The 22114-nt window shown below is 45.5% G+C and overlaps 1 protein-coding gene across 1 annotated transcript; it reads left to right on the top strand.

The window, feature by feature from the left end:
• The first annotated feature begins 2617 nt into the window (after positions 1–2617).
• On the top strand, positions 2618–20009 carry ENDOD1 (endonuclease domain containing 1). Its single transcript, XM_070942895.1, has 2 exons — positions 2618–3249; positions 16801–20009. Exons 1-2 carry the CDS (start codon positions 2929–2931, stop codon positions 17923–17925), a joined length of 1446 nt encoding a protein of 481 aa, XP_070798996.1. The 5' UTR covers positions 2618–2928; the 3' UTR covers positions 17926–20009.
• Positions 20010–22114: the final 2105 nt, after the last annotated feature.

Here is a 22114-nt window from a genome sequence, read left to right as displayed (position 1 = left end):
AATAATCATTTGTTTGGTGACTGTCCAAAGTTATAATGGTGCTGAAAAAAGTGACTTTTGACCAATCCTTACACTTACGATTGTTGCAGTATCCCTGCAGGCAATAGGATCATAATTCAGGGGCAACCGTCCCGCATTAATGATGGTTGCAGAGTCCCATGGTTGCCTGATCATCATTTGCAACCTTCTCTTGCTGGTTTCCAGCAAGCAAAGTCAATGGAGAAGCCAGCAGGAGGTCACAATCGCTGTCCCATGATGGCATGCTTAACAACCTCAGATGATCTGCTTAAAGACCACAATTAGAACTGCCATCGCTAAGTGGGGTGGTCATGTGATGTTTTGTTTAACAGCCCCATTACTTATTGACGGAGTTGCTGATCCCAATTAGGGACATTAAGCATAGATTAACTGCATGTACTACTAATGGTGCCCAACACAGAAGTTCTACAGAAGAACATGCATATGGTTGGTCTTTCCAACTGATTATGCTCCATCTCTGCCAAGAGACACCTTGCTGCCTGTGGATTATTTTCAGGGATCAGGAGAACTCTGTCATTAAAATCTCTTGTGAGTTTAAGGCTTTATGTACACAGGATCCATTGGGACAAAACCCCTCAATGATCCATGGATTCATGTCTATGGAGATTCTCAGTCATCCAGGTCATAGTTGTCCCAAAGGTGCTTTTTTGAAAGAGGCAACTGGATTTTCTTGGTTTTCTTTTCTTTTTTTCTTTGAAGTCTTCAGCTCAGAGCTGAAGAAGCTTCTTGGATGAAAAGCAAAAAGTCTTCAAAGGAAAAAAAAAACCAAGAAAGTCCAGTTGTCTCTTGAAAAAGAGCATTGGTAGTACAGTGGTCTAAAGCACCCTGTTATTAACACAGCTGCCTGCAATTACTGCAGGTTCGAATCTTACCAGGCTCAAGGTTGACTCAGCCTTCCATCCTTTCTAAGGTAGGTTAAATGAGGATCCAGTTTGTGGGGGCAATAAGCTGACTTTGTATAAATATACAAAAGGATGAAGGCTATTGCTTAGGGCATTGTAAGCCGCCCTGAGTCTCCGGAGAAGGGCGGCATATAAATCAAATAAAAAAAATGCATTTTTGGGACAGCTGTGGGTTTAATTTTTGTTTGTGTGCCCCTTTCCTTAATTCTTTCTGTTTTAAGGGGGTTTATTTATGATTTATTTACCCGTGATCAATTACAAAATAGGAACGGCTGGGTTCGGGCCACATCCATGACTGGGTCACACACCTTCAATCTTAAACCTGAAGGCTTTGAAGGATGACAAACCGACGGCACCGATCATGGCAAACGTTGAAGCCAGGGATTCGACGACCGTTCAGTACAAATGATCAATGGCCGGTTGTAATGAAAACGGGCCCCGATTCCCTGGGCTGATCGAAGAGCCGCAGCGGCCGCCGCGCCGCAGGGAGCGTCGATTTGCCGACTCCTCGGAAAAAATCTCTCCCGTCGGGGGATCCCGACCGCATTGCAGCATTCCCCGCCTTCGCTCCCCTCCCTCCTCCTCCCTCCCGTTCTGACGATCGGTGGTGGCCGCGAGCCAAAAGTCAGGCCCAGCCGCCCGCTGCCCCGTGACGTAGAGTAGACAGGAAGAGAAGCGCGGCGAGAGGAGGGGGAGAGAGTGGGGGAGGGGGAGGGAGAGAGGGGAGAGGGTGGGAAAGGGGGAGAGAGAGAGGGAAGGGGAGAGGGAGAGAGTGGGGAGAGGGAGAGAGAGGGAGGGGGAGAGGGAGCGAAGGAGCGAGAGAAGGGGAGGGCAGGAAAGGGGAGGGAGAGAAAGAGGGAGGGAGAGAGGGGGGAGAAGGAGAGAGAGGCAGAGAGCGGGGAGAGAGAGAGAAAGAGAGGGAGGGGGAGAGGGAGAGAAGTAGCAAGAAGGAGAGAGGGAGGGGGGAGAGAAAGGGGGAGGGAGAGAGGGGGAGGGCGGGAAAGGGGGAGGGGAGATAGACGGAGGGGAGATAGACGGAGGGAGAGGGGGAGAGAGAGGGAGGGGGAGAGAGGGGGAGAGGGAGAGGGAGCGAAGGAGCAAGAGAGGGGGAGGGTGGGGAAGGGGAGAAAGGGAGTGAGAGAGGGAGAGAAAGAAAGAGAGTAAGAGAGAGGGAGGGGAGAGGGAGAGGAGCGAGAAGGAGAGAGGGGGAGGGCAGGAAAGGGGGAGGGGAGAGGAAGGGGGAGGGGGAGGGAGAGAGGGAGAGAAAGAGGGAGGCGAGAGGGAGAGAAGGGGGAGAGGCAGAGAGGAGGGAGAGGGAGAAAAAAGAGGGAGGGAGGGGAGAGAGGGGGAGAGAGAGAAGGAGAGAGGCAGAGAGGGGGAGAGGGAGAGAAAGAGAGGGAGGGAGGGGGAGGGAGGGGGAGAGAGGGAGAGAAAGGGAGGGGGAGAGCGGTGAAGAGAGGGAGGAGCGAGAGAAAGAGGGAGGGGGTGAGGGAGGGAAAGGGAGAGAAAGAGAGGGGGGAGAGAGAGGGGAAAGAGGGAGGGAGGGAACGAAAGAGGGGAGAGGAAGAGAGGGAAAAAGAGAGAGGGGAGAGAGACAGAGGAGTGGGAGGAGGAGAAAGAGAGAGGGGGAGAGGGTGAAGGAGAAAGGGAGAGGGGGGGAAAGAGAGGGAGGGAGGAAAAGGGGGTGGAGGGGAGCCGGCGGAGCGCCGTCCCCCTCCGGTCCCCGCCCCGCGTGAGTCAGCCCCGTTCCTCACGTGCAGGCGGCGGGGCGCGCGCGCTCGGTCTTGAGGAGGCGCGTCGGCTGGCAGCGGGCGCCCTTTCCTATATCTCGGCCCTCGCAGGAGATCCGCGCCTCACAAGCTCCGGGGTGGCCGGCCAGGATCGCAGGAACCCTCGGCGGGAGCGTCTCTCTCCGTGCCTGAAGCGCCGGCCGTTCGTTTTGCCTCCCTTTCGGGCAAAGAAATCCCCCCCGGCTCCCTGGGCCAAGATGCGAGCCGCCTTCCCCGCCTGCCTCCTGGCCCTGCTGGCCTGGGCCGCCTCCAGCGAAGGCCGCGTGGTGGGCGACGACCAGGCGGGCTTCGCCGAATGCGACGCCTTCTTCTACGGGCAGCTGCCCCCCGCGGGCTTCCCGGCCGAGCAGGTGGCCAAGATCTGCCAGAAGTACCGCGGGGAGCCGCGCTTCGCCACCCTCTACAGCACGCGGGAGAAGGTCCCGCTTTTCGCCGCCTTCCGATACACCCGGGGGGACCCCGCCGGCCAAGAGGAGCAGCAGGAGGAGGAGGAGGCGCGGTGGCTGGTGGAGCCGCAGGTGAGAGGCGGAGGGCGAGGGAAGAGGAAGGGGGAAGCACGAAGAGGGGTGTGTGTGTGTGTGTGTGTTCAGACGTCCCCGCCGTGGGGTGTCCCACTTGGGTGCAAGAGGAGATGCGCTGGGTCAGTACAACGGTCCATGCAACCCCCTGCTTCCCTCCCCCCACCCCCAAAGTCCAGACAGAGCCTCCCTGCAAAGAGCCCTTGCAAGAAATGCAGTTCTGGACAAGATAGCAATCGAATTTAGACTCTTAGACTAGACTAGACTAGACTAGAAGTAGATATAATAGAAATGAAATAGGATAGGATAGGATAGGATAGGATAGGATAGGATAGGATAGGATAGGATAGGATAGGATAGGATAGGATAGGATAGGATAGGATAAGAAATACTAGAAATAGAAATGAATTAGAATAGAAGTAGATATAGTAGAAATTTAATAGAATTAGGATAGGATAGACTAGACGACTAGACTAGACTAGACTAGACTAGAATAAGAAATAATAGAAATAGAAATGAATTAGAATAGAAGTAGATATAATAGAAATAAAATAGAATTAGGATAGGATAGACTAGACTAGAATAGACTAGAAGAATAGAATAAAATAGAATTGAATTGAATAGACTAGAATAAGAAATAATAGAAATAGAAATGAATTAGAATAGAAGTAGATATAATAGAAATGAAATAGAATTAGGAGAGGATAGACTAGACTAGACTAGACTAGACTAGACTAGACTAGACTAGACTAGAAGAATAGAATAGAATAGAATAAATAATAGAAATAGAAATGAATTAGAAGTAGATATAATAGAAATGAAATAGAATAGAACAGAACAGAACAGAACAGAACAGAATAGAATTCCTTATTGGCCAAGTGTGATTGGACACACAAAGAATTTGTCTTTGGTGCATATGTTCTCAGTGCATATAAAGAAAAAAAATAAAATATATTCGTCAAGAATCATAAGATACAACACTTAGTGATAGGATACTAATTAGCAATCAAATAATACTAGGAAACAATAATAACAATGTAAGTTGCAAAGATACAAGCAACATGGATAGAGCCATCAGTGGGAAGAGATAGGTAGTAGTAAGGATGAGAAGAAGAATAGTAATACAGTCTTAGTAGTTAATTTGACAGTGTGGGAATGAGTTGTTTAGCAGAGTGATGGCATTCAGAGGAAAAACTGTCCTTGTGTCTTGTTGTTCTGGTGTGCAGTGCTCTATAGCGTCGTTTTGAGGTTAGAAGTTGAAACAATTTATCTCCAGGATGTGAGGGTTCTGTAGATATTTTCACAGCCCTCTTTTTGACTCGTGCAGTATACAGGTCCTCAGTGAGCTGTGAAGCACTGTGATATATTCTCATATGCCGTTTCACAGTGCTTTTACAGCCCTCTCTAAGTGGTTTTAGAGAATCAGCATATTGGCCCCAACCATTTGGGTCCTCGTTTTTTACGACGACCTCGGAAGGATGGGAAGGCTGAGTCAACCTTGAACAGGTCAGGATTCAAACACCTGGCAGTGAGTAGAGTTAGCCTGCAATAATACTGCATTCTAACCCAAGGGTCTCCAACCTCCAGAGTAGTACAGCGATCGGGTATTGAGCAAGCTAGAAAACATTGGTTTACAAGTATAGCAGCCACTCTACAAATGCAATACTATAGATAAATTATGCTCTAAATACAGAACTCTCCAACCTTGGCCAACGTTAAGACTGGAGGACTTCAACTCCCAAAATTCTGGGGAATTCTGGCTGGGGAATTCTGGGAGTTGAAGTCCTCCAGGCTTAACATTACCAAGGTCGGAGACCCCTGTTCTAACCCCTGGGCCACCACGGGGCTTTTTAGATAGACTTGTGAAGGGTTGTGGGCATCTGAAGAAGGAAAAGAGGGTTGCATTCGGTCTGGAAGAGCTCTCTTTAGAATTCAACTCTAAACCCTTTGCATGCCGAGTCATGTTGAACCGTGCTCTGTAGCTTAGGAAGAGAGCTGCAGTCAGACTCAGCCGATTCCTTGGTGAAGATCCCCTGCGTTCTTCAACCAAAGCAAGCCCCCCCCCCACTCCATTCCCCAGTGAAGTCATCCACCAAACCATCAAATTGCTATTCCTTTTTTGGTTGCTTTGATGGACCTTCTCTGATGTGTGGGTCTCTTTATAAACCAGGACTTTCGGGTCCCATGAGTTGGCATGGTTGAGTGGGCCTTGGTTGGAGTTGAAAAAAAAAATAATCCATTGCACCTGGAGGGGCTAACAGGCCAGCAAAAGCTTGATGCAGTCTCATCTGTTATAAGGGGATGATGGGTGGGCTTAGGGAGTCCTCTGTTGACCGAAAGCATGATTCATGGGACTGTGAACTCTGCTAAGAGAAGAAGCATTTGGAACAGTTTCCTGCCATGTGGTTCTGTATGGACACACATGTGCATTCCATTCATTCCGTGTATTTGCAACAATCTCCAGAGAAGGCTTTTTCCTTCCTAAACCAGCCAGCCGGCCAGTCTGTTGTTTTTTAAAAGCAGCTTGGTGCTTTTTACAAATATTATTGCATTGTATATTATTGACCATCGCCACAGTCAGCCAGATGTTCAGACTGGGTTTGGCATTTTTTGTCTAAATATCGAGTCCTGACCAAGGACCTGGGATGTTTGACGGTGTTACAGATATCGTCGCAGGATGGAAGCTGTTCCAAAGCAAAGCTGCCTTCTGCAATTGACCGATGGCAAATTTGTCAATGCCAATGGTGTTCAAGTGGTGCTCCAGTTGTTTTTGGGATTGCACCCAAGGTGCCTATTTACTATTGGTACTATCCTTGCTTGCCTTTGCCACAGTTGTTTTATTTCTATTTGTACGTCTTTGTATTTTGTTATCTTCTTCAGTTCTTTCTCTTATCTTCTGCTGCCTCCAGGCACGTCCACGTCCACTATCCAGGCTTTTTTTGTCTTTCTTATCAACAACTGTTAAGTCTGTGGTGTTATGTGGCTGGTGCCAGTCTATCTGAATCCTGATGTCCCAGAGCAATTTAACTTCTTCATTTTCTATGATTTTTTCTATTTTGTGGTCCCATCAGTTCTTGCTTACAGGCAAATCATATTTCTTGCAGATCTTCCAATGCATCATTGTTGCTACTTTGATGATTATTATTAAACATGAAACTCAGTCAACTGAACATTTAAAAATGTATCACAAATATGATGATGATGATTATATAGTCGTGATGGAGAACCTGTGGCACACATGCCAGAGTTAGCACGCAGCACCCTCTCTGATGGCACGTGAGCCATTTCCCCAGTTCAGCTCTGCTGCACATGAGCATGTGACTCCCGCCGGCCAGCTAATCTTCATATCTCTGCCACGCATGTGCGGGGAGTGGGGTGCATGTGGGGGGGTGGGACGCATGTGGGGTGCGTGCACGCATGTACGGGGGTGCATGCAGGGGGCTGTGCACACATGCACAGGGGGCGCATGCACGGAGCCCATGCATGCATTGCATTTTTGGGGTTCAGGCGCTCACACATTCAGGGTCGCATACATGCGTTTTGGGCACTCAGTCCAGAAAAGGTTAGCCATCACTGTTATATAGCATTATCTGTAGACACATTGTTACCCTCAGTTTAGGTGTTCCAATTGCATACTATATGTGCCGACTTTTAAAAATGTGTATCTTTAACAATGCGTATCTCGTCATTGATAGCTTTTCATGGGATACATCAGCCGGAGTTTGATGTCCGTTTGGCATTGTAAAATATCAAATGGCTGAATGGCTTTGTGAAATCCTATTAACTGCACAATTTAATATTTTAGGAAGTCACATCCGTCCTATAAGTTTGCTTACTGCAAAGAGAGTGATTGCTTAGCAAATTTAATTAAGGAAAGCTCGTATAATAGTTACTGTAGTAAGTACTGTTATAAGGACAAAAACATAGAGATAGAGAAGGAGAGGGAAGGAGGGAGAGAGAGCAGCTGGAAGGAACTTATTATTTTAAGTTTGACTTTTTAAAAAAAAAATTGGGGATTTCAGAAAAAAAGATAACATCCATTCCTAGGGAAAGGACAATAAAAGTGTCCTTTTTTGTGCCTTAATTAAAAAGAATTCTGAACTCATCAGAATAGAGACTGTGGCTTTTAGTCCTATCCTAGGCAGAAAGCCAGCGTGACCTTGGACAAATCTCTCTCAAACCTAGGAAGAAGGCAAGCAGTTGCAAAATCTTGCCAAGAAAATTGAAGAGACTTGTCTGGGCTGCTGGCAGGAGAATGCTGATCTGAAGGGACAAAAAAAATAAATAAAAATCAATAGCTTTTACTTTAATTGGTGGGGTTATTTTAATCATTTGGGGCAAGCACGAGTCTTTTTTGAAAAACAGATTTAGCTTCAAGAGCAGTCATGTCTACTCCCTATACCCATTTCTCAATGTAGAATCCATAGTTTTATGTCCCTAAGCATAAACATAATCAGTTACAAAGTTTCCTTGAAAAGAAAGCTGGTATCCCAGTATCTGGCCATAATCCAAGTGCTGTAAAGCAAAGGTGAATTTAGAGCCTTGTGTAGTAGAAGCTGTATCAATTAAATCAGAGGAAGTATGTGTAAGTGGTATGTTAGAAAGACCTTGGGCGACTGAAGAAAGAGACACTGCCTAGGGAACAGTTAGATAAGAGACCGCATAGCCCACAGCTATGAAATGGGAAGGGCAAGAAGCTCAAAAGGGACCCTACCTAGTTTCTTGCCTTGTAAAGGAGATGGCAGGAGAATTGTACTTTCAGACTTGCAAACTTTATTGCTGTTTTACAGTAAAATAGAATTAGCTGATATGTTTCCTATCGGATCTACCTGGGAAGGCTGACAGCATCTGATAGGAGTGAATGTTTCAGCACGCAGATGCTTGATTTAATGAAAGGAAATGTGAAGGGAATGTTAGGAAATTCAATGCTAATCCTTCTCTGCAACTTGCTAATTATCTCTTTTGAAGCAGGTATGCAGGTGGAGGAGTGGCTCTAATGCATTCCAAAAATGGAACAGGCTAGACACAGCTTTTCCCCTTGAGGGAAAGCAAGACATAAAACCGGAATGCATTGTCAGTTTGGGGAAGGCAAACGGATTGAAAAAGAATGAATCTGATGTTGTAATTCAGATTTCCCCAAACATGATTCCCTTTAGGGTTTGGCCTTGCCAGCAAAAGACGATAGTAGTTTTAATCTAATGCCCAGAAAAATCTCTGGCTAAGGATCAATTGATTAGGTCCCATCAAATTGGTGTAGACCAGTGATGGCTAACCTTTTCATAGCTCTGTGCTGAAAGCACACATGTGCGCACCCATAATGCAATGCATGCATGACCACCCCTGTGCGCCCCGCCCCTGCACATGTGCATGTGACCCGCCACGTGTGACCCATCCCCATGCATGCATGCATGACCCCCTGCGCTCCTCCCACCCCTGTGCATGCACACACGACCCCCACATATGCTCTGCAACCCCCGCACATGCACGCATGTCTCCCACATGCGCCCCGCCTGCCATACATGCATGGCAGAGACCCAAAAACCAGCTGGCCAGCGGGAAGTGCATGTGCATGCATGGTGGAGCTGAGTTGGGGCGATGGCTCCATCACGCATGGTATAGATCCTTAGTGACTACCTAGATAGGTTTTCTCCATGGTGATCTGTCCCTAACCTGGTCTTTCAATGGTGCACCCATCCCCACTGTAACTCAGTCCATCCACCTTGCTGTTGCCCATCGTCTTCCTTCTCTTTCTCTCCACCTTTCCCAACTCCAACAGAAGGGAGAAGTTCAGCCAGTGGCCCAGAACTTAACATTCCTGCTTTTCCTTCCCAAGTAGGGCTGGTTAACTTTGCCAAGATATTGGCTCTGCCACATGCTAAAAACTGTCCGATTTGGCTGAGAGAGGCTGGCCATTCTTTTTGATGAAAACTTTTTCAGATGAATATGAGATGCTGCTTGTGTTAAATTTTCAGATGTTACATCTTTCCTATCCTGCTCTACGGAGCAGAGAGTTAGTCTGTGACAGAAAGCCACTTGAAGAGACTAGAAGCACTTGAAATGTGGATTTACTGACAGCTGTTACATATAAACTGGGTTGACAAAATCAGAAATGAGGATGTGATAAGCTGCCTGGGAAAGCAAAGGGAAATCATCAAAGCCATTAAAAAGCAAATGTTAGAATATTCCGGACATGTGATGCGACACCCAGAAAAATACGGCATCCTTCACTTAATCCTCCAGGGAAAGATTGAAGGCAAATGAGGTCCAGGCAGAAGAACATCATGAATTCAAAATCTAAGGGACTGGTATGGACAAAACTCAACAGCACTTTTTCGTGTGGCTGTTGATAAAAATAGAATCGCCAACATGATTGCCAATGTCTGATGACGGATATGGCACAAGAAGAAGAAGCTTGTGTTAAAACTGACCTTCGGATTCATATAATTTAAGACTGTTTAGCCATCTAAGATCTCCAAGAACAATTCCAGGGTTGTCCCATTTTGCTACCATTTGAGACTTTATTTTACTCGGGGGAAGCCACTGTTTGGAACTTTTACACACGAAGTGCATTTTTTAGTAATAAGATGGCCTCTTTTCCACTTTGACTTCATCACTGAGGACTTGCTAGATGTTAATTTAACAGTGCTATTAGCAGCTCCTTTAAACACTTAATTATAAACACTTTTCTGGATTGCAATGGGGAGCAAGTATTTTAGGCAGGCAGGACTTACTTTCTGCCTTCGGTCCTTATCCTTACTTATTGGCAACATAAAGGTGGGATCGTTGGATCTGCATCTGGGGCCCCGCTATCTAGGGAGAGGAGACAGGTGGTGATAGTGATAGAGCTATTACTGTAGACATGCTCCATCAGCCAAGAAGATAAGAATGTTGTTTATTGCCAGCCTGGCTAAATAAATTGGGTAGGAGGTCATTGGGCAGAAGATGAGACCTAGGAGGAGATCAAGAGATGAGAACAAGGAATCACTGGAAGTATGAGTTCAGCTAGGATGAGATCAAGGGAATCACTGGAAGGCAGTGGTGGGATTCAGCCAGTTCGGGCCATTTTGGGAGAACCAGTAGTTAAATTGCTGGCTGGCTCTGCCCCTTCCCACCCCGCCCCTTCCAGGAGTCCCCATGTGCCCCATTTTGGCTCCCAGGTAGTGCAGGGAGGCCCCCTAGGCCCAAAATGGGGTGCGGAGAGGGTCTGGCACCCTCTCTCCTGTGGCCTGTTTTCTCTCCTAGGAGGCTGCAGGGAGGCCTACTAGGCCCAAAACGGCATGGGGAGGTACGGTGCGGCCCCCTGTGGTCCGTTTTTGCTCCCAGGGGGTGCAGGAGGCCGAGTGCTGCTTGTCCCACCCCCTGGCCATGCCCAACATGGCCACGCCCATCCAGCCGGTCATTAGTGCCGACAACCGGTTGTTAAATTATTTGAATCCTACAGGCGGCAGATTTTGTTAGTGTCAGAAAGTATTTAAAGGAAAGCTCCTGCCTTAACAGAGCAGTTTGAAAGCAAATGCAAGTAGATAAATAGGTACCACTTTGGTAACAGCGTTTGGTGTATCTCAGCATATAGTCGCATGACCATCAAAAGGGTCTTCGGACAACACTGGCTCCCCCAGCTGATAAACGGAGGTGAGCACTGGTGACCACCCCCTGGGCAGGAGAAACCTTTTACCTTTTTAAAGGAAAGTGTTGCAGGGACTGGATTGTAACAAAGGAGAGAAAGGATAATGTTGCCTAACAATTGGGAAGCGGGGGGGGGGGGAAATGTTCCCAATCAGTACAAATTCAGAGAGGGTGCTTTTGACAGGATCTGATTTGGGATTGTTGGGAATGTAAGACCACCTTTCCATTTTGCTATTTTCTTGGAATAATCCCATGCTTGTAATTAAATTAAACCCCTGCTGAGATGTTAAATTAAACCTCTGCTGTAAAGTTAAACTAAAATCTGGCTTGTCTTGTTTCCAGAACACTTAACATGGCTGCAGAAGTTTCTGACCTAATTCCATCATTTTTAGGTTAACAAGACTGGTGGTATCTGAGAGTTTTCTCATGTTGGTGATGTTCTCCCTCGCACATATGTGCTAGTCATTCCTGACTGTAGGGGGCGGTGGTTATCTCCGTTTCAAAGCCGAAGAGCCAGCGCTGTCTGAAGACGTCTCCGTGGTCATGTGGCCGGCATGACTAAATGCCAAAGGCACACAGAACGCTGTTACCTTCCCACCAAAGGTGGTCCCTATTTTTCTACTTGCATTTTTTATGTGCTTTCGAACTGCTAGGCTGGCAGAAGCTGGGACAAGTTACCGGGAGCTTACTCCGTTACGCGGCACTAGGGATTCGAACCGCTGAACTGCCGACCTTTCGATCGACAAGCTCAGCGTCTTAGCCGCTGAGCCACCGCGTCTCTAGTACTGGCCTGCCTCTTATCTATTATATTGAAAAGAAAGCAGAGGGCATATGTGCTTATTTTTTCTCTCTCCCCGAAGTTTCTCAGGCTATTTCTGATCTCTCTGAGGACCTGATAACATGTTTGTTCCCATGAAGGAGGCCAGGATTGTACCAACCTCTGCCCTGACCATGGTGGTCTGCAAACAAGCTTCTTCTCAAAACAGAAGGATGTTTGACTTCCAAGATGAATAGGGAAGGGAAAAAGCAACCGGGGGAGTCCCTCAAACAAACATATCCCATTGTGACGACTCAGTTGGCTTACAACAGGGCCCTTTCAAGGCAAGCATTGTGTGTCCGGGGAGCCAATTAGTCTCCGAAGCCTGTTTGGAGAACCAGCTGATGCCATGCTACGTTCACTGCCTTAGCTCTGTGTGCTTTTCCTGATGGGACATGACAACAGGTGGGGTGTTTGGGGTTTCAGAATGAGGCCCAGGAGAGCATCATCATTCTGAGGTGGCAAAACATAAAGCAACAAATTAATATTTCATCCAGGTTCCCCTGGGACCTCGGTGAGACAGCTATATATAGCAATGTATACAGTAGCTGCCTTTCCCCATTCTAGATAATTGGACTAAAGCATCCATCATCCCCAGGCTGCACTTTACATTATTGTTAGTCTAGCTTGGATAGATGAATGCACAGGGATCCCAGTAACACTCCCTTCATACAATAGGTTACTAAATTAACCCGTTTTCTTGATTTGTACAGTGGACCGAACTTTACATTAGCCAGCAAGATAACAGACAAAACCATTTTTGCATATGCTAAGAATCCCAGTAAGAATTCGATTAATTCTAATCAAGCTTAAGATGTTGTATGAATAGAGCTATTGGGCTTTTAATTGATTGTATTGTCTGGTTGTAGGACATGCCTCCCAGTAGCTATGAGAGAAGGGGGTCTTATAGATAGTGTTGTAGTAAGAAATATTTCAGCAGCTTGCCTCAGGAGGGAGATATGTTACTATTTCTGTAGCATAGCTGTCAAGCTCTGTCCTGCCCCCCCCACTTCCCCCCCCCCCCATTTGTCCTGGGAGAAATAGAAGAATGCCTGATTCATATAATGGCAGAGGCCTGGTTTACTCGTCTAGACCAGAGATCTCCAACCAAGAGCCTTGGTGGCGCAGCAGACTGAAGTGCTGTTAAGTAGCACCAGCTGCCTGTAATTACTGCAAGTTCAAATCTCACCAAGCTCAAGGTTGACTCAGCCTTCCATCCTTTCGAGGTAGGTAAAATGAGGACCCGGATTGTGGGGGCAATAAGCTGACTTTGTATAAAATAGAACACCACTCAGGGGGGGCCAAAAGCCCTACTAAGCAGATATATACAAAAGTATGAAGGCTATTGCTTAACGCATTGTAAGCCGCCCTGAGTCTCCGGAGAAGGGCGGCATATAAATCGAACCAATAAATAAATAAACAATAAACCTTGGTAACTTTAAGTCTTGGGGACTTCAACTCCCAGGAGACAAAGCTGGCTGAGGAATTCTGGGAGTTGAAGTCCACAAGACTTAAAGTTGCCACGGTTGGAGACCCCTGGTCTAGACCGGGCACTTTATAAAACCAAATGCTATCTTATATACAGATAATCCTTGATTTATGACCGTAGTTGAGACTAGGGCTTTCCATTTGCTAAGCAAGGCAGTCGTTAAGTGAGTTGCACCTGATTTTATGACTTTTTAAAAACCACTGTTGTTAAATGAATTACTTGTTACTAAGTGAATCACATGGCCGTTCAGTGAATCCTGCCTTCCCACGTTGCTTGTCGGAAGCTGGCTGGGAAGATCTCAAATGGCAATGACCCTGGGATGCTGCAACCTTCCTAAATACATGTGAGTTGCCAAGCCTCTAAATTTTGATCATGTGGCGTTGGGAATGCTGCAACCATCGTGCAAAGGCCAGGACCGATTTTAAGTTACTTTTTGTTCAGTGTCCCTTTTTAAGGAGGCAACTGGACTTTTCTTGTTTTTTCTTTTGAAGACCTTTCGCTTCTCATCCAAGAAGCTTCTTCAGCTCTGAACTGAAGAAGCTTCTTGCATAAGAAGTGAAACGTGACCTGGATGACTGAGAATCTCTACAGACTTTTAGCTATAAAATTTGGGATGAACACCCTTTGAATGGTGTGGGAGTAGGAATGGATTTCCAGAAGAAAAATTGCAGACTACAGGAACCAGGAGCACTACTCAGGTGACCCTGAGGATACAGACAAACCTCCAAGTGCTTCAAGGACCCTCTAAAAGGATGCAAATTAACAACTGTCTGCAAGGAATATAAATCCTTCCATTCCCCACTATCCTATCAGAGCTGAAGAAGCTTCTTGGATAAGAAGCGAAACGTCTTCAAAAGAAAAAACAAGGAAGTCCAGTTGCCTCCTGAAAAAGCACCTTTGGGACAACCATGACCTGGATGACTGAGAATCTCTACATCTTTTTCAATCCTTTTGTAATTTCAAGCAATTATGGTTGTAAGTCAAAGACCCACCTGTAATTGAATAGGGTGTCACGTAGCCAAACTCCAGGCAGAAGTTCATATCTCATGTCCAAAATACACAAAGAGAACCTGAATAGCATTGTATAATGATTGCCTGCTAGTGAGAACAATTAGGCATAATTAGGCAAAACGATAACACTTACATGTTATTCCTAATTCTCTTCTCTTCTCTTCTCTTCTCTTCTCTTCTCTTCTCTTCTCTTCTCTTCTCTTCTCTTCTCTTCTCTTCTCTTCTCTTCTCTTCTCTTCTCTTCTCTCCTCTCCTCTCCTCTCCTCTCCTCTCCTCTCCTCTTTTCTTCTCTTCTCTCTATTCTATTCTGGCTAAACAAGGGCACTATTTTTTAAAGGTTGAAGAAGGATGAAATGTTGACCTGAAAAATATAAATACAGGTAGTCTGGACTCAACAACCATTCATTTAGTGACTGTTTGAAGTTATAGCAGCACTGAAAAGCAGTGACTTATGACCGGTTTTCACATTTACGACCGTCGCAGCATCCCCATGGTCACATGTCCAAAATTTGGATGCATAGTCATTTAATAACTATGTTACTAATTTAACCACAGCAGTGATTCACTTAACAAGTGGCAAGAAAGGTCGGCGAATGGGGCAAAACTAACTTAACAACTGTCTCACTTAACCACTGAAATTTTGGGCTCAATTACGGTCATAAGTCGAGGACCACTTGTAATAATAGGCAAGTGGTGGTTTCTAGGCGAGTGCAGAATGCCATTGCCATCAGAAACCGGAGTTGTTAGATTGGTCAGAACTGTTCTAGCCAAAAGTCTTCAAACTTGGCAGCTTTAAGACTTGTGGATTTCAACTCCCAGAATTCTCCAGCCAGCTATGCTGGCTGGAGAATTCTGGGAGTTGAAGTCCACAAGTCTTAAAGCTGCCAAGTTTGAAGATCTCTGGTTCTAGCAATGGTTTTGAAATCATAGTCAGGGGTCCTATGCAAAATCCTCCATGCTAATGAGCATTTCTTGATGGAAGTAAAACCCTGCGTTGCTTGGCACTCTTGTTTATTTAATGGAGTACAACGGGAGCTATCAACGGCCCACACATTCCTGAATTATGTAGCCATTTTTAACTTCCTAAGAATGACATGGGGATTTCCATCTTTGTTTAACGTTCTGATGCCTGTGGTGGTGAAGACTTCTAGCCTTTTTACTTGAGATATCCAGGAATGTTACAGAATGTAAAATCTTCTGACTATGGAATAGGTGTCAGAAGATTCAATCCATGACACAAGGCTGCAAAAATCTGAAACGGGAAGGCAGGTCTATGTGTAAGGCTGATCCATTGGTTTATATAACTTCATGATTGAAGAATCAGTCAAAGTAAGGTCTCTGCATGTACAAAGGAAGCATCCTTCTGGGTTAATTCCATAAATCATGGTTATATTAATCATACCTAACGATGTCATGAGATTACTAGGATGACCTTTAAAAATAACATCATAGGTATGTACTAATTTTTCTTGGGTTGCCTCAACATCTTTCCAGAATTCTTTCCCCCAAGGTGCTCATGAATCACCTGGTCCATGACCAATAAATAATACCAAAACAAATATAAAATCAGAAAGTTCAGTTGTTCCCTATTGCTAGCTGTTAATTCTAGATTTCAAAAATTGCAGTGTATGTTTGAAATTTGCATTCAACTCGAGCATTTAAAATTATGCATAATTTCAAGTTCTAACTCTGGACACAGGCTTTGTTATAAAAAAAGCAATCTGCCAAATTTAAAAGGACAATACCAGGATTATCTTAAAACAGCCATCACCAAAATATCGGAACTAATGTATGATTTCCAAAATTATGGGGTTTGGGATGCTCTTTTAAGCTTGGCTACTTGCTTTCAGGTTTATTTATTTATATCCTGCCTTTATTAATTTTATAAATAAGTCAGGGCAGCAAATATGCCTAAAATTTCTCCTTTCTCCTATTTTCCCCGCAACAACCCTGTGAAGTGAGTTGGGCTGAGAGAAAGTGACTGACCCAAAGTCACCCACCTGGATTTGATGGCTAAGTCAGGACTAGAATTCCCAGTCTCCTGGTTTCTTGCCTGGTGCTTTAATCACTGAATCAAACTGGCTCTCAGATGTTTCATTGCCCACCTAACTAACATAATCGTTGCATATTTCCAAAATATCCTTTCCAACCATTTATTTGGGGGATGGAATTCGTACCTTACAGGAAATGACTCAGATGGTAAATATGAATTAAAGGGATGCAGTGGCTCAGTGGCTAAGACGCTGACCTTGTCGATTGAAAGGTCGGCAGTTCAGTGGTTCAAATCCCTAGTGCCACATAACGGGGGGAACTCCCATTACTTGTCCCAGCTTCTGCCAACCTAGCAGTTTGAAAGCACGTAAAAAATGCAAGTAGAGAAATAGGGACCACCTTTGGTGGGAAGGTAACAGTGTTCCGTGCGCCTTTGATGTTTAGTCATGCTAGCTACATGACCATGGAGACATCTTCGGACAGCGCTGGCTCTTTGGCTTTGAAATGGAGATGAGCACTGCCCCCTAGAGTCAGGAACGACTAGCACATATGTCCGAGGGGAACCTTTACCTTGACTTAAATATGAACTCAGCAGTTTCTCTTATCTCTTTTTCAGATTGATGACCCTGGAAATGATCAGGAAGAAATGATGCCCGAAGCTGAGATTGGAGAGTCATTGGAACATCTGGGTAGAAACCAGGCTCTCATGGCAGATTATGTAGACTCTGGATATGAGCGGGGGAACCTGAATCCCAGCTGTCTTCATAAGGATGATCACCACATTGCCACCCACACGCTGACCAACGCCGTGCCACTCTCCCCTTCTTTCCAGGAACTTTGGCACTGGGAAGTTGAGCAGCTTGTCAGCCACAGTTTGGCTCCTAACTGTCAAAATGGGAAAGACCTCCATCTCCTCACCGGAGCGATGCCTTCCTCTCTCAAAGTAAAGGACAAAATGGCGGTCCCCAAATCTGTCTGGCTGGCAGCTTGCTGTGACAATGGTGCCGAGACCTGGTCGCTGGGATTTATCAAAGAGGCTGATGTTGAGAGTCGTCTCGAAGACCTAACGGTAGAAGCCCTTGAGAAGAAGCTTCCTGCTGGAACTGAGCTCTTCAAGAACCACTGTGGTCAAGACAGACAGGATCCTAAGAAGCTGGAGGCCGTGTTGCGCTCGGTGAAGGAAGTCCAGGCGAAGAAACCAGGCAAAACGTGTGCAAAAAAGCCCACTCAAAGTAAACACACTCAGACCGTCAAGGAGGAGAGTGGCTTTCTGAAGAATCTTTGTCATTTCATTATTAGCCCTATCTGGAAACTGGTTAAATTTATTTGCTATCTGATTTGCCAACTTGTGAAAGGTGTGTGGTGTTTGCTAAAGTGCATTGTCCAGAAGATTTTCAGCGGAGTGTGCATCTTCATCAAAGGGATATCTATCGCTCTTCTGGATATCTTTATCTGCCTGGCCCGAGTGGGTGTCAGCATCTTGAATGGCATTGCGAAAAACATCTACAATGTTCTCATGGTGACCTATAGGATTCTTAGCGTCCCTGTGAATCTGATTCTGGATATTGTCTCTTTCCCTTTTTACACCCTGGGTGCCATTCCTGGTGTGCTCAAAGATATTGCTTCAGGCATTGGGGGCGCATTCTTATTGATCATCAATGCTACCACAAGTTTGGTGAAGGGCCTAAACCATGTTGTGTCTTTCCTAGCTAGCAAGATTCTTCCCACGACTGTTTTTTAAGACTGACTCCAGAGATTATCTTCCAAAGCAAGACTTGTCCTCTCTTATTGCTTATCTTCAGCTATTCTTCTACGTATTTATTGTGGTGACATTTTCAGTGATGAACCGATGTTCTGGTAACATGGGTGAGCTACGTAAAACCTGAAATGGGAATTTAATGGCAAATTAAAATTGCACTTACTGTAAAATGTTGAACTTGTCAAGCTGTTGAACTTATTGGCTTCTTGCTTCTTGTGTCCAGCTTTTGGGAAAAAAAAAACATGGAACACTTTGGATCTGAGATTGACTAAAACGTCTAAAAATATGAATATTGCATTGTTCTTAGCAAGCCGTGGTTGCCCGAATCTTTTGGCTCTCTGGATAATCCAACAACCTCGAGTTGTGCTGGATTGCAGTCGCCATCATTTTCAACCAGAATAATCCTCCACTGTGTTGGGTAGAAATTTTGGATGTTGTAATCCAACTCTTCTGGAGGACATTGGGATGGAGAAAGTCGAGTTCTAAAATATGGAAGGGATTTTCCTGTGGGTGCAAATGGTTTTTGAAAGATTTTAATGGTTTTGTAAGTCAAGGTCATCTTAGTACAATGATAGAGAGGTTTGAATTCACTGACCCCAAATTTAATGCTGCCTAAACTATAAGTGTGATTAGGGAGAAGGCCATCTGCTTAACACCCCAGTTACTGAGCCATGCTACTAATCTAATTTGGGTTAATTCGTGATCTGTACATTATGCTTGTTTCATCGTCTTCAAGGCAAGTAAGAGCTGAGGTGGCACAGTGGTTAGAGTGCAGTACTGCAGGCTACTCCAGCTGACTGCTAGCTGCAGTTCAGCAGTTCAATTCTTACCGGCTGAAGGTTGACTCAGCCTTCCATCCTTCCAAGGTGGGTAAAATGAGGACCCAGATCGTTGGGGGCAATAGGCTGACTCTGTAAACCACTTAGAGAGAGCTGTAAAGCACGGTGAAGCGGTATATAAGTGTTATTGCTGCTAATGGGGATGGTAAATTAGGGCAGTATTTTAGGAACCCCAGTAACCAAAGCTCGCTAAAGAAAAAGTAAATTTCCAGAGTGAAGACGTGCAAAAAGATTGGCTTAGTCCTTCGTTTAGATCTCACATTGGGCATGAATGGGATTCACACATTGTGGAAAGCTTCTGGTTGCTTAACTGGTTAAATGAATGAGCCATAATTATCTTGTTTCACACAACAAACTAAGCTCTAAAGTATGGTTTTTAGATTACAGTGGCTGGGCTCATATAAGATGCTAAACCAAAGCCAAACAAATCACTTAGGACTTGATCATGGCCAAAGCCAATCATTGCTGTGGATCTCTGGTAGAAGCCGCCATGATGTCATACTTGCCACAATGTCATCATGCAAATGATGCTACTTGCATAATTAATGCAATTTGCATGATGACATCATGGCATGAATCATGCCGCTTGTCTCTTAGGAGGCCCACTACAACTGTCTCCATCAAGTTCAACTCCTCGCCCCAAAAGTGTAGAGTAGATGAGGAAAGCATTGAGCAAATACAGAGAATTACTTACTATATTGAGCCAAATAATGTATGTAAAGTGCAAGATACTGTTCATGTATTGCTGCTATGTATAATTTGGTATCTATCATATGCTGTATTCCTTTCTGGCAGTTTGTAGTTTTTTGGTTTCAAAGTCTGTCTCTGGGTGGGGTTACAAATAAAAAGACAGTATATGTTAAAAAAAATAATAACCCAACCAGCCAGAAGAACAGAATACCAACAATAAACCAATCATAATGCATGGGTGCTCCATAATCACCCTGTCTCTGAGGTGTGGGAGAACAAGCAGCTCTTTTAAACAATTTTCTAAATGACACAAGAGAGAGGGCAGTTTGGTGTAGTGGTTAAGGTACCTGGGTAGAAAGCAGGAGACCGTCAGTTCTAAACTTGCATTAGGCACGAAGCTAGCTGGGTGACCTTGGGCCAGTCCAGGGGTGAAATCCAGCAGGTTCTGGAGAACTGGTAGCGGAAATTTTGATTGGTTCGGAGAACTGGCGAATAGCGCCTCTGGCTGGCCCCAGAGTGGGGAGGGAATGGGGATTTTGCCACGCCCACCAAGCCACGCCCACAGAACCGGTAGTAAAAAAAATTAGATTTCACCACTGGGCCGGTCCCTCTCTCTCTCAACCCTAGGAAGAAGGCAATGGCAAACTCCCTTCCAAAATTTTGCCAAGAAAACCTCAGGGACCTGTCCAGGCAATCTTCAGCAGTCATCACTGACTTGAAAGCAGCATTATATCTGACGTCTACCAAAGAGAGGTTCAAAGAATCAAGGATTTGTTGAAATGTATGGGTATTCATGCATGGTAGTTTCAGAGATGCCCCTCTTCTCCTGCAGAGACATTAACAAAATCTTTCTTAGTCCCTTCTGTCTGCTGAGATGATGCAGGACCAGTGGTGGTATTCAGCCGGTTCGGGCCATCCTGTTTAGCCACATTTTCTAAGCGGCGCGTATGCGCGCAAGCCGTGTGTGTGAGCAAAGCGCTTCCGCGAGAGGCCGTGCGCATGCAAGGAAGGTGCGCATGCTCACATTTTTTGGTGCGCGGTGAACCGGTGGTAAAATTATGTGAAACCCACCTCTGTGCAGCACCCAAAACAGGGATATTTTTTTTTCTTTTGAGATCTTTAATCTTCAGGATGCTCTTCCCAGGCAGAGTGACCAAACCCAAATTCAGTGTGTTCTGTGCAGAAAGGAATGGCTTTTTGTAATATATGCCAGCTTTTGAAGACATCATATATAGCAGTGATGGCTAACCTTTTTGCCGTCATGTGCCGGGAGCGTGGGGGGGTCATGTGTGAGTGTGCCTATACCCATAATTCAAAGTCCCCCCCTACGCTCCCCCCACTTTTGGCACACGATGGCACGTTGGGCCCAGTAGGCCCGTTTTTCACCCTCCCCAGGCTCCAGATGCTTTCTTGGAGCCTGGGGAGGGTGAAAACAGCCTTCCCCATCCCCACCAGAGGCCCTCCTGAGCCCATTTGCTGACTTCCGGTAGGACCGGAAGTCCCGTTTTTTGTCCTCCCCGGGCTCCGGAGGCTTTCTAGGAGCCTGAGGAGGGCGAAAACAGGCCTTCCCCACCTCCCCAGAGGCTGGAAATGGCCCGTTTGCCGACTTCCGGTGGGCCCGGAAGGCCCGAAAATCAGATGCCCATGTCGGAGCTGAGCTAGGGCAACGCTCGTGTGCCCACCGATACGGCTCCACATGCCACCTGTGGCACGCGTGCCATAGGTTCGCTATCATGGATATATAGTAATATACTGCCTCTATTTTCAGAAACATGATGATTATGTAGGCAAAATTTAGCACCAGCAATGCAAAAAAGAGCATTGTAAGCCATCCAGAGTCATCTCATGGTGAGATGGGTGGCAAATAAATTTAATACATAAATGTATTAATTGACTGATCATGCAAATTAATAGCTTACCAACAATTAATGTGGCGTGTGTAGGAAGAAATACGTTATGTATGGATGCAGCCCTAGGAATTGAGAAGAATTAATGGAATGGAGTATCTTGGATAAAGTTTCCATTGAAGGATTAGGAGCCTAGGTCCTAAAACAGGGTTTCCCAACCTTGGCAATTTGAAAATGTGTGGCCTTCAGTTCCCAGAATTCCCCAGCTAGCTGTGCTTGGGAGGTGCCTATTCCTTCAGCTTTGCTGGCTGGAGAATTCTGGGAGTTGAAGTCCACATGTTTTCAAGCTGCCAGCATTGAGAAGCATTGCTTTAAACTGTTTTCTTGCAGATTTCTAGAGCTCTGCTATCTTTGGCAGTCCCCGCACCCCCTGCTATTTTTATTCTGCATATTGGTTTCTTAAAAACATATGTAAGTTTTGAAGTTGCTGCAGGACATCTTGGATGAAGGCACACAGAAATACGTCTGCTAAGAAAACAAACAGCATTTCCTCTGGGGCAGCAGATGTCATATTTTATGCAATTATGGAACACTGAAGAAAGGTTTGGAAAATGCAAGAACCACTCAATTAAATGCCCTTCCTTGCTGCCTTTTTCCACTTTTTGTAAAGTAACGGTTACTGATTTCCCATCCTTTCCATTTTGGGAGGCTTTTTTAAACCAAGCATTGTTTACCAAAAGAGTATAGTCCAAAATTAAATTTTCATGTATCACTTGATACATACCCTGTGCCCAG

The sequence above is a fragment of the Pituophis catenifer genome, unplaced genomic scaffold, assembly GCF_029215685.1.
Source record: "Pituophis catenifer annectens isolate HBS135680 unplaced genomic scaffold, rPitCat1.0.hap2 SCAF_4, whole genome shotgun sequence".
NCBI lineage: Eukaryota > Metazoa > Chordata > Lepidosauria > Squamata > Colubridae > Pituophis > Pituophis catenifer.
This window is presented reverse-complemented; position numbering and strand designations above follow the sequence as displayed.